Source organism: Camelina sativa, chromosome 20 (assembly GCF_030686135.1).
Source record: "Camelina sativa cultivar CO46 ecotype springtype chromosome 20, ASM3068613v1".
Taxonomy (NCBI): Eukaryota; Viridiplantae; Streptophyta; class Magnoliopsida; order Brassicales; family Brassicaceae; genus Camelina; species Camelina sativa.
The window spans coordinates 16348913-16365260 of record NC_141899.1 but is presented as its reverse complement, the minus strand read 5'-3'; the positions used below and the strand labels follow the sequence as shown (position 1 = coordinate 16365260).

The window sequence follows — 16348 nt, the reverse complement described above, 5'->3', positions numbered from 1 at the left end:
ATATGATCTCTCTGCTTTTCTCGTCTCTCGCTCAGGTTAACAGTTTTATTTGATTCACATATTTGTTCTGATTTAATCCTTAACCAAAAAAATTTGGGAAGTTATGTGAAATTAGGTAAATTAACATGCATGTTTCTTTCTCAGAATTGAGTTTGGAGCTTAAGGAACCCAAGCCGTCAATCTCACAACTTACAAATATGTTGTTTTGCTACAGCAGGAGTCAACATTATCCTAACTTATAAAACTCTAAGCATGATTATAGGACAAAATAGTAATTACTGAGAGATATCTTTGAAAAATATATATTTACTGAGATATGAAGATGATACTTAATAATCTCAAATAAAATAATCATAAATCAGGACAGAGCTAATTAACCGATAAGTTTCAAACCGAAATCAAAATCAAAAGAACCCAAAAGTACAATTAAATTATTATGGATACAATTTTGTAACCAAAACAAATCATCAACTCATGGTGGTCGTCTTATAAAACGGAAATGGTATCCTGTTTCTAACAAGTCTCAACCAAAAAAAACTAAAAAACAAACAAGGATACTATCTAAACTCATTACCGATTTGCGTCTAAGAAAAACCAAGGAAAAATCATGGTTTTCTCTGGCCCAAATCTGACTAATTCAAACAAGATCTAAGAAATGAATTGCTACCAAAATTTATTTTGTTTTAAGGTCTCAGATCCGCGAGAAGAGTTGATCGGACCATAAGACACATATAATCTCGTTTTCATAAAAGAAAGAAAATATTACTATTGAGGTAGCTGAGATGCCGCAGGTGCCAACCCCAACCACCACTTGCTTTCAAGCCGTGACTGAGACACGGTTCCCAAGTGACTACCGGAGTTATTATGATATGGTACTCGTCCTCCACACCTTAAAATCAAATTAGATTAGTTACCAAAATTATTAAAAACCACAAAAGTTGAGAAATTAGGGCATTATAAATTTTTTTTGTGCATACCTATGTATTCTCTTCGCCAAGAACCTGTGAAGTGAATTTCTCCTAGCAACTGGAAGTTCTGCATTAACAACAAAAAAGATTATTCGTTAGACTCTTAAAAGGTTATGTGCAAATTTCCACTAACTTGGATCGCAAGAAAAAGGCCCAGCGCACAAATTAATTAACATGTTACACAACACAAGCAACCAAGAACTTGAACTCAACACAAGTAACCAGTAGTGATACAATAATGGCAAACACAAGCTATCATCGTTTCTTAGAGTTTAAGAGAGAGAAAAAAAGCTAACAAACCCGTGATTAGGGAGATCTTGGTCGGATGAGGGATTGTGGAAACTGGGTTGCTGAGGGATAAGATCCATTGTCTTAACCGTTAGATTTTGAGGAGACTGCAGATAAGATGTCTAGAGGAGATTTGTTTATCCGATAACACTTCACTCAACTTTGAATATCAGTTTTTTTTTGCCAACCTAACAAAGAGGATCTTAAGAGAATTATATCCTTTTTAATTACCGAGTCTTCAGAGATTATGTATTTGAATTTGATAGTGAACTACGATATGCATGTGGATTCCATATGGTAACTGTTATCCATTTTAGATTTTTATATTCAAAATTTTTGTAACTATATTTGGAGACATAATTTTAAGTTTTGTGGTTGCTATCAGAAATTCTTTCATAAAAATTAATAACTTAAAAAAAGAGTCAACTCTTGATCATTTCAATTATTTTAAACGAAATTATCGACCAAGAAAGATAATACTATCTTCTTATAATTAAAAGAGGAGTACATTTTTGAAAATGCCTGAAATCCTACAAGTATTTACAGCAATTGCCACTGAATACATTTAAAAGGAGTAGGAATCGATAAATTAAACAGGGCAAATGTGTCCGAAATCATTTTTAAAAAAATTACCCGACCCAAACAGCTAAGATCCGCGTGTTTTTTAAAAGGACCCTGGTTTCATCCTTTGTTTGGGCCAATTTCATACTAAATCGGCCATATTAGCAATACAAAGAAGTTTTTAAAATTGTCCATTAGCCCAATATTGTCAGGCTCGACAATAAACCTGAAGAATATTCCTTTGAATTTTTTTTGGTAACTACTCACACAAAATCTTCTCAATCAATCCCGCCCTCAAATCTCTCTGCATAATCTTTTTGGCCCCTGAGTATCAATCAACATTGAAAGCAAATTCTATCAGATACATAATATAATCCTAATCATAACCAAAAAATCACGCAATTATCAAAGCAAAACCTATACGATACCCTAGAACACTCAACCACTATAAATAATACAACATCAAACACATTCAAAACTCATCAAGCAAAAATCATTTCTCAAGCAAAATTCAGTAAGCAACTATCAGTGGCTGCAGCTTACGCTTACCTTCGAGACGTTAAGCCTTACAAGACTTCTTGGAAGGTCCAAGTAAGGGTTCTTCATTCATGGAAGACCTACTCAACAAGGTTTGGTGAAACTTTCGATAAGGTGCTCTCAGATGTCCAAGTAAGTATAAATACTTATGTCTCCCATCATTGACCTCTAATTCTAATATTTGTAATGCAACTACAATGTACCTAATAACTTCTTTTACCAGGGGACGAAGATTCACGCTTCTGTCAAGAAGGATTTGATCAGTCGTTTTGAAAACAAGGTCGTGACCGGTCAATGGAGAACTGTCGAGAACTTTGGTTTGAGTATCGCCACTCGTCAATTCAAGCCTACTGCCCATCGTTACAAGATGTCTTTCATCACTCAAACCATTGTCAATAGGATGGACTCTGTGTCTGATGATCCGTATTTAACTCTGTCCCCATTTGTTTCTGTCCTGTCCGGCAACCTGAATGAAAACCATCTTATTGGTGAGTTATTTTAATTTTACCATTTCGAATGTTTAAAGAAACCTAATAAATTTGCTAATTCAATAACATCATTCATCAGATATTGTTGGTCAAATTGTGAATGTTGGGGAGATCGAAACCATCGATGTCAACAACAGACCCACTAAGAAGATCAGTTTTGAGCTTCGTGATGAGAGGTAGCATTTTATTCTAAATACGAAATGCCTGAAAACATTTGTTATCTTAACATTCATAACATATTTTAATTGTGCGTTGTTTTATTAGTGATGATAGACTACCATGCACTTTGTGGGGTACATTTGCTGAGCAAGTGCATAGTGCTTGTGATCCTGATGCTCAAGCACGTGTTATTTGTCTGGTGAGATTTGCGAAAATCAAGACTTACAATGGTAAGTCTTAATCATTCAACCTTATCATAGATTAGTATTGTTTTGCTTAAAAAACCGCAATGTTGTAAGTACTAACCACTTGGGACCTATAAAATTTTCAATGTGTTTAACTCTTATAGAGAAGAGGAGTATCTCCAATGCTTTCAATGCATCTGTGGTGGTAATTAATCCCGACTATGCAGACATCCTAGAGTGGCAGAATAAGTAAGTTTAACTACATATATTTAAAACCATGTTATGCTTAGTGTATATTGGGTTTTTCCAGCCCTACTCAACATATAAATGTTAGGTTGCCAAATGATGGGCTTGCTATTACCTTAATTGAGAGGAGACCAAGGAATAATCTGCAGTTAGCAAATGTAGGCGAGGTCTACCAGAACTTCCCAAGGAGGAACATACAAGCTATCTTGGATATGACTGAGGTAATGCCAAGGGAGATGTATCAGTGTGTTAAAAATATTAAAATTATAATTTTTTTCTTTCAAATTATATCAGTGTTTTCCTAATTCGAATATATACATATGTGTAGGAAGGAAAGGTCAAATTGATATGTACTATTTATGCCATAGATTGTGATTGGGCTTGGTACTATATTTCGTGCAAAAGGTGTAACAAGAAGGTTACACCTATCAACACAATCACCAATGGTTCTGTCTCAACTGCAAAGAAACCCTAGTTCTGGTGTGATGGGTGTCGAGTACATGTTACTAATGTTCTCGCAAGGTATACACATTGAAAATATTTTATCAAATTATACACAATTATAGGTGTATAATCTCCATACTCATCTTTGAACGTTATGGTCTTAGGTACAAACTACATGTTAACGTTATGGATAATTCTGGTGAGTTGAAGTTGATGCTCTTTGATAGCATGGCCACAGAGATTGTAGGCTGCTCAGCAAACTCACTCATTGATGGTCCATTTTATGAGGTATTTGATATAATTACCATATACTCGACTTAATAACCGAGTTTTACAAAGTATACTATCTAAAATACTACTTTTTAATAATTATAGATGGAAGATCCTGACAACTTGCCAGATGATATCAAGAATTTGGTCGGAAAAACATTCCAATTTCTTGTGAGTGTTGAAAGTGAAAATTTGTGGAATGAGTTGGATATCTACAAGGTGTCAAGGGTGCTGGTTAATGATGGTGTACCGGATGATGATCTTAATGATGATTCACACGGTGGGGATAATCCTCCCGATGATAGCACCGGATATCAGGTTTCATTTTACAACTCAATGAAATTAACAAAATGTGTATAGCTGATATTCACAAACCCTAAAATTTGAGACTATTTTTTTGTGATAGGCTAGCTTGTGCTTGACCAGCGGTCAGGAAGTCTCTGACTTCATGACTCCATCGTCAAAGCGTTCAAGTCCTGATAAAGACTTCCCTAATGATAGTTCCTCTACTACAAAGAAGCTGTGTCTTGACAACATCAAGGTGGTCCAGATTAAGCAGGAGAAGCTGACGAAGGCAGAGATGGTGAATGAGGAAAAGAAAAAGAAGCCGTGAGCAATGGAAAATTTCTCGACTACTTCGTTAAAGAAAAAAAGAATAAGGGTTGCGTTTTTTTTTAAATGTTAAGGATTTTCAAGTTGTTTGCAAGTTTTTGGAGTTTCATTTTTCGAAGAATTGATCCAGTGTGATGAAACTGGTCAGAATATTTTATTTCTGTTTTCTCAATAATAAGAAAGGATGATTTCTTTATTTTCGAGATTTATTTTAATTTTTAAACAACTTTAATAACTCAGAAATCTAATTATAAATATATATATATATATATATATATATATATATAATTATTGTATATTTGAAATTACACGAAAAGCTGAAGACCAAATAGTAAAAAGTAGGTTTGTTGATAATTGATATAAGTAAACCAATAGCAACCATCTTGGTTACTTAAAAAGTTACAGCTATCAATCTGTCAATCAAAATCAGTTTAAACCAAAATTGAAAGAAGAGATAAAATTAAAATTGCTAGGTTTTATATCTCTATATAATTTAGAAGAGGCAGTCGTTATTTATTAGAAGTAGTAAATGACTTTGAGAAACTTTTCACTCAATCTCTATATAAATAGACAGTCAGTGTTAAGTTTTGAGAAAAAAACTTAAAACCACAGGAAAGCGAAAAGTTTCGAATATCAAAAGTTTCAGAAAAAAATTCACCATGTCTCATCGGTCCTTTTTTGAAGATATTACTTTAGATTCATCAAGGAAGACAAAGTGGACTATTTTTGTCAAGATTCTGAGTATTTGGAAAGGAAAAGAGAATTCTGTTGAAATGATTCTCGCAGATGAGAAGGTATGCTATCTTTTGTTTTGTTTTTTTATTGTCCGTGATCTTCTATAAACCTTCTCTCACAGTTTTTGTAATTCCATTGTTTGTAAATTGATTAAAGTTTCTTTCTATTTTTATTTTATCCCAGGGATCTAGAATTGATGCTTCTATACCTCCGATCAAGTATAAAGAGAAATTTAAGAGATGGCTCAAAGAAGGTGAATGGTACCTTTTGAACTTCTTCAAGGTTGATGTGATTCCAAAGTCGAATCCATACTCAGTTCACCCTTTTCATCTCATTTTTATTCCTAAAACAACAATGGATCCTGTTGGTCCAAAATCGACAAGTCAGTTCTTTGATTTTACTTCAGCAACACAGATTGCGAATGCAACAGAAGCTGATAAGAAACGGGTTGTTGGTATGTTGCCGATTATTAGGTTTTATCCCTTTGATATATTTACTTATTACTGAAAAGTTTTATTCATGTTTTTATCTAGATGCATGTGGAGTTCTCATGGATGTAACTCCGATTGCAAAGATACATTATATGGACAAGGATAGTGGATGTGAATCTGAAGCAAATATGGTCATTTTCAAACTAAAAGATGCCAGGTAATTTACAAAACATTTTAAAGATTCTTCTATGTTTTGTATAATCCGTGATATCCTAACCAGGCAAAGTATACATCTGTTCTTAAAACTCTGTTAGTGGGAGGATTATGAAATGTGTTGCAATAGGAAAAACGTGTGATGACTTTGTAAAGAACTGGTCTAGAAGGGTATCTGATATCAATTATGTTAATGGGTCAATCCTTTGTGTTCTACGTTTCTGGCGATACGCTACATTCCAAGGTTAGTTTTTTTTTCATGTATCTTACCTAAATTAAAGTGTTTGTAACTTATAAATTTCTCCAAGTATTTACAATTAATATTTTCTAAAATATTACAATCGTAGCTCAAAATTGCTTAATGTCTGATTCTGGCTCTTCAAGATGCTTCTTTGACAAAGAATTCGCAGAAATCGACAGGAAAAATTACAGGTTTGTTTGTTTAGTCATTTAATCATCATATATCGTAAACATATAAATTTTGACTGCTAACCATTCTTATTTCCTCATTATAGTGGACTTGAAGACTCAGAAGAAGATGAAGTCTTTATGGAGGTTGTTGAGCAAAACTTTTAAATTAATTTGAAGTATCCCTTTTAGAATCTTTATTTATGTAATTGATGTTTAACGTTTTCAATTATATTTTAGTATATTTTCTATTTGGACCGAAAGCTTTCAACTATTATTATTGAAATTAAATAGTTAGTCCTTTAATTTAGGAGTTTGTTTACATACCTTTTATCTTGGCGAAGATTACGGTCATAATTCATGTAGAATTTATAGTACCTGCACCCAAGGAGGACCGAAATTGTTAACTCACACATATAAATGTAAAAGGTAATTTAAAATCTAAAAGATTTACCACATTAAAACATTAGCAAAATTACCGGATAAAATATCGGTACCAGAACCTTACAAAATCTCAAATTCATATACAAGTAATCTTTTTACAAGCAATGGTACCAACTCTTCATTTGAGTTTTTCTTAAAAAAATATCAGTAAATTATTGTAAACACATTTTGCTATACAAAAAAAGTAATGAAGAGCAAGAGAGGGTTGTTTGAACAAATAGTTGATCAAGAAAAACAACCGACTAAAAGAATATGTTCGAATTCAGCTCAAACCGAGAAATCAAATAATCAAAATCTGGTGAATGTAAAAGGCGTTTTTGGGCGGATTTTCAGTGACATAACAAACTTGACGCCTATTATTATAGATGAATCCATTGATCCAACCAGAAGTAGTATTATTCCCAGATATGCAGGTAGTAACTTACCAAACTTATCTGTAAAGCAATTATTCTTTCACACAATTTACTTTGTCGTGTAATATTATCCTGCAGAAGCTTTCCCGGGATTAGATGAAAACAATGGTTTTACACATGTTCCAATACTAGAAAGTTTGAGTCAAGGAGTTACCATTGTAGATGAAGACATTTGCTTCCAACATACTCCTGCCACTACACAGCTTGAAAGAGGACTACCTAAAATGTATTCGGCAGGTTAGTCGTATTCTATTTTGAAAAAAAATACATATGTTTACATTGTTAAAAGAAATAAAATTTACAACATACATTCGCAGAGTCGGTACCAGCTGTAATCGAACATTGTGAAAATCTCACACCCGTCATAGTAAACCAATCGTACTCATCTCCTGGAAGTCATGAATTCATATCATCCATACGAAAGCAATCTCAGAAATGTAAAATCCAAAAAAAATTAGAACCCTATTTGTAGAAAACTCCCTTTAATCCCATATCTATCCATTTCAAATATTTTTACCTGTGAATTACTAAGTAAATCTATTGTTCTAATATGTGCAGTTAGAATGATCGACGAACAAGAAAACTCCCCCCTGTCTGCAGTGAATATAAGACAATCATATTCTAGACTAGGAACTAGCAATTTTGTCGACAACTTGAGGAATAAATCTTTAAAAGGTAATCAAGGAGGCGTATTGACAGTTTCTTAAAAAACCCCACTACAAAGAACCTTTCCTATAACGTTTTGTATTTCTATTGTGCACAGCTCATATTAACCCAAAACCAACAAAAGCAACTATAACTGAACAAACTGTGTCTCCTGAAAGTGCTATTTCACAAGGTATGTGTTTTTACTTAATAACAGTTCCTATGTTTATTTATAAGATATATAGTTAAAATTTTATGAAGCTGCATTTATACTCACAGAAACTGTTCGTACCAAAAAAACTACAAGGAAGATTCTTGAGCGAAAGCTAAAGAAATGCTCACGTAAGATTTTACAAGATATTACAAACATACCAGATAGTAGTAGAAGACAGAAGCCACACCTTCCAGCGACAAGTCATACTGCATTAAGAGACACAAATTTTTCAGGTTTAGCTTATTATTTTGATTGAGAATAATTAACTGAATAATAAAATAGTACATTCTAAATATATTGAATTCCTTTCAGATTCACCATTACAACAATATGTCCAAGGGGCAAGAAAGGAAAAAATAACATCGGTTCCTAATCTGGAAGTCTATTCTCATCAAAATGATGATCTTTCGTGTACAGGAGGTATTGTTGAATAAATTGTATGTTTTTTTTTTAATGACAATTGTCCTTTTTTTAAGTGAAATCAATTACAATTATATTACAGGAGATGACCACTCAGATAATGAACAACACTTTGATGTGAGTAGTCTAGAAGATAATGATTCAGATCTTTCAGAAACTGATAGTGATCATTCAATTGGCACAAGGAATAGGATTACTCTTGAGAAGATTTGTGGTACATATAATAGGCGTCATAAAGGTTTTAAAGTTCGATCTCCCGGAATTAGTAGAATCACGGAATTAAATGCAAGGGGTCGATGTTCAAGAGCAAAAGTGGACAAAGGTTAGTCGTTTACATAAATCAAATGTTTATAATTTCCTGTAGCAGTCTTCTAATAGTTGTATCTTCTTAATGGAAATACAGTGTCAGATGAAAAGTATGTAGACCATGGTGACCCAACATTCAAGTGTTCTTACTGTGGTGCAATGATGTGGTATGATGAGCGAATAAACAAACGCAGAAGGTCAAGAAAGCCGAAATTTTCATTATGTTGCTTACAAGGAACCGTTAAACTACCACTTCTCAAAGAAGCACCTGAACTTATAAGGGAATTGCTTAGTAAGGATGATCCGCTTAGCAGGCATTTTCGTGAGAATATCAGGGCTTATAATATGCTTTTTGCATTTACTTCTCTTGGTGGTCAAGTAGATCGTTCAGTTGAAAAGGGTAAAGGTCCTAAGCAATTTCAATTACATGGCCAGAATTTTCACAAAATTGGTAGTTTGAAGCCCGAAGATGGTGACTATGCTAAATTTTCCCAGCTCTATATCGTTGACACAGATAATGAGATTGAGAATAGATCATCAATATTGAGGTATTGTGCTTATTGTTAATAAAAATACTATCTAACGAATTATCGTATTCTACATGATCAACCTTGATTTAAATTGTGTATTTTTTTAATTGTACTAATTGTGCGTTATTTTATTATTATGCACAGCAAGGGGAAGCAGTCCGGAAGTCTTAAAGGTAGACAAAGTATACGAAAAGAACTAATTGCAAAACTTATTCGACTGCTGGATGAAGTTAATCCCTATGTTGAGTCATTTAGGCAAGCTAAAGATAAGTTTGCTGCTGATGAGAATGCGAAGTTGCACATGCGGATTGTAAGTGATCGTGTAGGTAAAGATGGCAGAACCTATTCTATGCCAACATCATCAGAAGTAGCTGCATTGATCCCAGGTGATTTTCATCCTGAGATGCCCGGACGTGATATTATTGTACAAGAAAAAAGCTCTGGCAGATTACAAAGAATTAGTGAAGTTCATGTTGCTTACTTGGCACTACAGTATCCTCTTATTTTTCCATATGGTGAAGATGGTTTCAGAGTTGGAATTGAGAAGTGTTTAAAAGGTAATCAGAAAGATGAAGAAAAAAAATTTATTTCAATGCGGCAGTGGTTTGCTTTCAGAATCCAAGAAAGAGAAAACGAGGCTCAGACTCTACTTCGGTCTAAGCGCCTTTTCCAACAATTTTTGGTTGATGCATACACGACTTTAGAATCAAACAGGTTGTCCTATATCAAATATAATCAGTCTAATATCCGTTGTGATAACTATGCATCAATTCAAGCTGCAGCAGAGGCTGGAACAAATAGCATGGAAGAGCAAGGAAAGGAAGTTCGAATACCAGCCTCTTTTACTGGTGGACCTCGGTATATGTTGCATAGTTATTATGATGCAATGGCTACATGTAAACAGTACGGCTTTCCTGACTTATTCATTACATTTACATGTAACCCTAAGTGGCCAGAAGTAACAAGGTATTTGAAAAAGCGGAAGCTTAATTCTGATGATAGACCAGACATTATGTGTCGTATCTTCAAAATTAAACTTGATTCTTTGATGAAAGATTTAACGGAAGACCATCTCCTAGGGAAGACTATAGCTGGTAAGAATATTGATTGAACCCGTTTTTCTGCGCAATCTTTCACATACATTTTCTAATTCATGTTTTTTAATAAAATGCAGCTATGTACACGGTTGAATTCCAGAAGCGGGGTCTTCCTCATGCTCATATTTTGTTATTCATGGATCCAAGCTGTAAATTGCCAACAGCTGATGACATTAACAAAATAATCTCAGCTGAGATACCAGATAAGGATGAAGATCCTGAACTATACACCGTTGTTAAGGATTGTATGATTCATGGACCTTGTGGTGCGGCAAATATAAATTCTCCGTGTATGGTGGATGGAAAGTGTTCTAAGTTTTACCCAAAAGAGAGTGTTGAAGAAACTTCAGTTTGTAAAGACGGATATCCAATCTATAGAAGGCGAGCATCTTCTAATTTTGTTGAGAAAGGTTCACTGAAGTGTGATAACAGATATGTTGTTCCTTACAATCGTATCCTATCATTGCGATATCGTGCTCACATCAATGTTGAGTGGTGCAACCAATCCGGTTCAATAAAGTACTTATTTAAGTATATTAACAAAGGGCAAGACCGTGTTGCAGTTGTTCTAGAACCTAAAAAGAAAACTACAGATACGAATGAGACTGAAGCTGGGAGTAACAATGTTGCAGATGGTGAGAAAACAAAAAAGGATGAAATAAAGGAATACTTTGATTGCAGGTTCGAATCACAGACTCCTATTTGCCTTTCTTTAGTATTTTTTTTCTTTACTAATATTTATATTTTTTTATTTTGTAGATATGTTTCAGCTTCTGAAGCAGCGTGGAGGCTTTTCAAGTTTCCAATACAGTATAGAAGTATAGCAGTCATGAAACTTCCATTTCATCCACCAGGGAAGCAACCAGTTTTTTATAAAGAGAAGGAGAAGATTAAAGATGTACTTGACAGAAGAGCTAATGTCGATTCTATGTTCATGGCCTACCTAAATCTGAATAAGGTTAATGCATTTGCTAGAACGCTTACTTATGCAGAAATTCCTAAATACTTTACTTGGGATGGTAAAAATAAACAATGGAAAGTAAGGCAGAGGGGATTTGCTATTGGAAGGATCAATTATGTTCCACATAGAATGGAAGCGGAATATTATATGAGAATCCTTCTTGGAATCGTTAGAGGTCCCAAAACTGATGAAGATATCAGGACATATAGAGGCGTTGTGTATGATACATACAAAAAAGCATGTTGGGCTCGAGGTATTTTAGAAGACGACCAAGCTTATATCGACAGTATTATTGAAGCAAGCTTCTGGTTTTTTGGAGATCAACTTCGGAATCTTTTTGCTATGATGCTTCTAGATTGTTGTTTATCAAGGCCACTACATGTGTGGGAAGAAACATGGCATTTTTTATCAGAAGACATTGAAGCTAAGAAAAGAGAAAAATACAATAATCCAGGTTTCGAATTATAGCAAAAAGAATTATTGTTTGATAATCTCATCCGTATCTATGGTTCGCAAAAACTAAGAAACTAATTATATTTCCATTTATTTATGATATTGCAGATTTAAATTTAACAGATGAGGAGAAGAAGAATTATACGCTTCAAGAAATTGAAGAGATATTGTTATGCAATGGTGGAACTCTGAAAGAAATTGAAGAAATGCCAAAGCCAAACAGCATAGGTTTAGATCATTCCAATCGTTATATAATAGAGGAGAAGAACTACAATCGTGATGAATTGAAAGAAAAACATGATGATTGGGTAGAGTTGATGACGTCTGAGCAAAGGGCAATATATGATGAGATAATGGTAGCTGTTTTAAATGATTGTGGAGGAGTCTTTTTTGTTTACGGTTTTGGTGGAACAGGAAAGACTTTTATGTGGAAAACTCTTTCTGCAGCTGTTAGATACAGGGGATTGATAGCTATAAATGTTGCCTCAAGTGGTATAGCTTCTTTGCTGTTAGAGGGTGGAAGGCTTGCACACTCAAGGTTTTGTATCCCTATAAATCCTGATGATTTTACAACCTGTAATATCAATCCTACTTCAGATTTGGCTAAGATGTTGAAAGAAGCGTCTCTCATCATATGGGACGAAGCACCAATGATGAGCAGATATTGTTTTGAGAATCTGGATAGAAGTTTATCTGATATAATGAGAAATGCAGACAACAAGCCGTTTGGTGGAAAAGTAGTTGTATTTGGAGGTGACTTCAGGCAGGTATTACCTGTAATAAATGGTGCTGGTAGGGCTCAGATTGTTCTAGCTTCATTGAACTCTTCGTATCTATGGGAACATTGTAAGGTTCTGTCTTTGACGAAGAATATGCGGCTTATGTCAAAGAATATGACAGAGATTGAAGCAAGGAATATAAAGGAGTTTTCTGATTGGATTCTAGCTGTTGGAGATGGGAAAATTCCCGAATCAAACGATGGGGAAGCTCTTATTGATATTCCAGAAGAATTGCTAATAAGAGATGTAGTTGATCCTATTGATTCCATAAGTAGGGCCGTATATGGTGATTTGGAAAAGTTGCATACAAAAACAGATCCGAAGTTTTTCCAAACAAGAGCTATTTTATGTCCAACAAATAGTGATGTTAACACCATCAATGAAAGACTGCTTGAGAAGCTCCAAGGTTAGTTTCTACTTTTAAATCAGGAAAATTTTTAGTTTTTCTGATGTTAGTTAAATACAATAATAACGTGATCATATATCTATACAGGTGAAGAAATGGTGTACTTAAGTGCTGATAGTATCGATCCTCAGGACAGCGAATCATTAAACAACCCTGTTTTCAGTTCAGACTTCTTAAATAGTATAAAGCTCTCAGGGTTGCCAAATCACAGTCTTCGTCTTAAGATTGGTGCTCCTGTAATGTTACTGAGAAATATAGATCCTAAAGGTGGTTTATGCAACGGTACACGATTGCAGATTACTCAGATGGGGATTAATGTCCTAGAAGCTTGTGTTATTACCGGTGAAAGAGTTGGAGATAAAGTGTTAATTCCAAAGGTTTTAATTAAACCGACTGATACTAAACTTCCTTTCCGGATGAGAAGAAGACAATTTCCATTGTCTGTAGCTTTTGCGATGACTATAAACAAGAGTCAAGGACAATCACTCGAAGAAGTTGGTCTTTTTCTACCTCGACCAGTGTTTTCTCATGGCCAGTTATATGTGGCCCTTTCTAGGGTTACATCGAAGAAGGGTTTGAAAGTGCTTATCTTAGATAAAGATGGAGGGACAACAAAGCAAACGATGAATGTTGTGTTCAAGGAAATTTTTCAAAATCTATGGAAGTAAGGTCTGGTTTGGTGTTTGTTGTTTTAAATTTTTTAATTTCAAGGGTGAATTTTGTTTTTGCAGTCTTCTATTAGTAAAACATTTTGGGGATGTTTGGTTTGTTTCGTATTTGAAGAAATTTACTTAATATACTTAATATTTCGTATTATACTGTTATCTGAACTAAGCATAGACCATATAAAACAAAAGAATGCTGTTTTAATTTCTAGGTTTAGATTTAGATTTTGTTTTCTGTTCGTTATTTGTATACAAACGACCATTCATTCATAAAATGATTTACCAAACAAAGCCAAAAACAGAGAGCCATGTAACTAACCGAGTAAGATGTCAGAGGTGTTTCCTTTTATTTGACTGTAATTTTTGATTTATAAGTCCAGCTTTCTGCAGAAACGTTGAACACATGGATAGAACATATATTATTGAATGAGGAAGTTTACAGAATATTATAATTTATGTAAACGAAATCAAACTCAAACTTATCTTGCTTTGGTGTTGAATCATTATACTTTACCAACCCCAGTTGTCACCTGTAAGAGATAAATTGGTTAAGATCTGAATTCATCTTATTATAAAAAATTTCAAAACAGAGACCCTAAAAATCGGATTTAAGGACAGATTGTAATAGAGTGGATTGAATATATCGATATAACCCTCTTTACTAAAATTTAGATTCTAAATTCGAACTTATATACACTTACGAATTGAACAACAGTTGAAAGGGACTAAAAAAATTTGCTTCATATGTAGTATTATACTGAGTTCTGAACAGAGAATAGTAGGTTAAAAACATCTTAATGCTGTTTTGATTTATTTAAAACTGGTTTTGGTTTTGTTTTCGTGAATGTGTAAACACATGACAATTCCTCGAAAGTCTAATTTAGAAAATAAAGGCAAAAAAAATTGGCATGTTACTAACCAGTTTAGGACGTTATCTCCCTTTGCTTTTAGTTGACTGTAATTGTTGATCTTATAAGTATCTGTCTACACAAGAGTTGTAAACATATAAAGAACATATGTTAGTGTATGATTATGTCTACAGAACACCGTGATATCTAAAGCTGAAATCAACATCGAACTTATCTGGCTTTTCTTTTGAATGAATATACTTTTATAACATAAGGAAATACCTGGAATTGAATTATTAAGATGTTAGATAATCTTATAACAAAAAAGCCCAAATCACAGTCGCTAAATTCAGATGGGAAACAACAGACGATAATATATGTATATAATCCTATTCTCTGAGAGAGAATAATACAGTGAATTTAAAACCCAATTATAAAGAAGATGGCTCAATGGAGAGAGTTTAAAATCAAGAACTTACCAACCAATAAGATCCGAGACTGAAATCAACGAACTCATTTACTGGGTTTGCAAAACATCCGTTTGAAATCTTCAAATTAGATCAATAAGCAATTAAAAATAGAAATCACGGAGGTGAGAATTATAGGGTTCGATCGGGATCTAAGGCAAAGAAGGAAGAGTTCGGTTGATTAAAAAGAGAAAAGGAAGAAAGTTAAAAAAAATCAGATAGACTCTCGAAGAAGCACAACAAAAGTCAAGTGTTTGTTTACTATTTTAGTTGGGCCTTTTTATTTTTTTTTGTGTCCTAATGTCTATACTATTTATAAGATTATTACAACCTGTTTTGATTATGATTTCCACAATATCCTAAAATATACTTCCAAAATGAAATACAGAAACACAAATTTGTACTATATATTAATTATTATTTATACACACCAAACAAATTATTGTATCACGACAAATAAAATAAATTTTGGAAGATTTAAAAAAATATACTCACATTATAACTAAAATTTATTATAATTTTGTTAAATAGTTATTAAATAATTTAAAAATAATTCTCTTTATAAAAAATATAAAAAATCAAAAGTCAAAAATTTTAAAACATTTGACCCGCGGTGTACCGCGGGTTCGAACCTAGTAACAGAATTATTAGAGAATCTGTTTTCGGTTTATATATGTGAATGAGTACACTGTACCAATGATATAATTACCTCTGTATGTGAATGACTACGTCATTTTGTACTTAACTTTCCAAGAATTACCAATTAATATTCAAAATGATATAGTCACTGTTCAACAAATTATAGATACATGAAAAATAATTGAATCAAATAACATTTGCATACTTAAGTTTCATGAAATATCTTCTTTGCTGATATGTCTGCACATTCATCATTTCATCTTTATCTTTGTAACAAAGTTTGACTCCTTCTGGCTTCGCATGGCAAAAGAGATCTAAGTATAAGCAGTTATGTGGAAACATATATATCAAAAAGAAAAAATAATTGGCCACAAGCACAAGACCAATGATTATGAGATGAATGCACTTTTCTCATATAGTAATGATTAGATCAAAAATTATATATATTCCTAGAAAATAAAAAGTCTTATCATGTTTGACATTTTTTTTCTAAAAGAGGAAATATAGAATGAAAAA

The 16348-nt window shown here is 33.4% G+C and overlaps 3 protein-coding genes and 1 long non-coding RNA gene across 4 annotated transcripts; 3 read left to right on the top strand and 1 right to left on the bottom strand.

The window, feature by feature from the left end:
* Positions 1 to 464: 464 nt before the first annotated feature.
* Positions 465 to 1530, bottom strand: LOC104770450 (uncharacterized). Its single transcript, XR_764555.2, has 3 exons — positions 1269 to 1530; positions 978 to 1035; positions 465 to 889 (listed from the first exon to the last, which is right to left on the bottom strand). It is a non-coding gene; the product is annotated as an uncharacterized LOC104770450 (long non-coding RNA).
* Positions 1531 to 1533: 3 nt separating this feature from the next.
* LOC109131170 (replication protein A 70 kDa DNA-binding subunit B-like) lies at positions 1534 to 4759 on the top strand. Its single transcript, XM_087503804.1, has 11 exons — positions 1534 to 1553; positions 2333 to 2504; positions 2551 to 2842; positions 2922 to 3018; positions 3107 to 3231; positions 3351 to 3435; positions 3521 to 3653; positions 3801 to 3928; positions 4041 to 4164; positions 4252 to 4464; positions 4553 to 4759. Exons 1-11 carry the CDS (start codon positions 1534 to 1536, stop codon positions 4757 to 4759), a joined length of 1596 nt encoding a protein of 531 aa, XP_087359930.1.
* A 658-nt stretch (positions 4760 to 5417) lies between these two features.
* Positions 5418 to 6713, top strand: LOC109131169 (uncharacterized). The gene is made up of 6 exons (XM_019241845.2): positions 5418 to 5552; positions 5677 to 5947; positions 6027 to 6141; positions 6239 to 6381; positions 6485 to 6569; positions 6653 to 6713. The coding sequence occupies exons 1-6, from the start codon at positions 5418 to 5420 to the stop codon at positions 6711 to 6713; spliced, it is 810 nt and encodes a 269-aa protein (XP_019097390.1).
* A 2433-nt stretch (positions 6714 to 9146) lies between these two features.
* On the top strand, positions 9147 to 13881 carry LOC109131168 (uncharacterized). The gene is made up of 5 exons (XM_019241844.2): positions 9147 to 9535; positions 9662 to 10611; positions 10692 to 12029; positions 12137 to 13213; positions 13301 to 13881. The coding sequence occupies exons 1-5, from the start codon at positions 9147 to 9149 to the stop codon at positions 13879 to 13881; spliced, it is 4335 nt and encodes a 1444-aa protein (XP_019097389.2).
* The last annotated feature ends 2467 nt before the right edge of the window (positions 13882 to 16348 follow it).

Bases quoted from the DNA above. Each gene is read 5' to 3' on its own strand.
- LOC109131168 (XM_019241844.2), top strand. From the start codon at position 9,147: ATGATGTGGTATGATGAGCGAATAAACAAACGCAGAAGGTCAAGAAAG. The intron at 10,612-10,691 runs GTAAGAATATTG...AATAAAATGCAG, and splicing joins CCTAGGGAAGACTATAGCTG to CTATGTACACGGTTGAATTC. The intron at 12,030-12,136 runs GTTTCGAATTAT...ATGATATTGCAG, and splicing joins AGAAAAATACAATAATCCAG to ATTTAAATTTAACAGATGAG.
- LOC109131169 (XM_019241845.2), top strand. From the start codon at position 5,418: ATGTCTCATCGGTCCTTTTTTGAAGATATTACTTTAGATTCATCAAGG. The intron at 5,553-5,676 runs GTATGCTATCTT...ATTTTATCCCAG, and splicing joins TGATTCTCGCAGATGAGAAG to GGATCTAGAATTGATGCTTC. The intron at 6,382-6,484 runs GTTAGTTTTTTT...TTACAATCGTAG, and splicing joins GCGATACGCTACATTCCAAG to CTCAAAATTGCTTAATGTCT.
- LOC109131170 (XM_087503804.1), top strand. From the start codon at position 1,534: ATGCATGTGGATTCCATATG. The intron at 3,436-3,520 runs GTAAGTTTAACT...TATAAATGTTAG, and splicing joins ATCCTAGAGTGGCAGAATAA to GTTGCCAAATGATGGGCTTG. The intron at 3,929-4,040 runs GTACATGTTACT...TTATGGTCTTAG, and splicing joins TCTGGTGTGATGGGTGTCGA to GTACAAACTACATGTTAACG.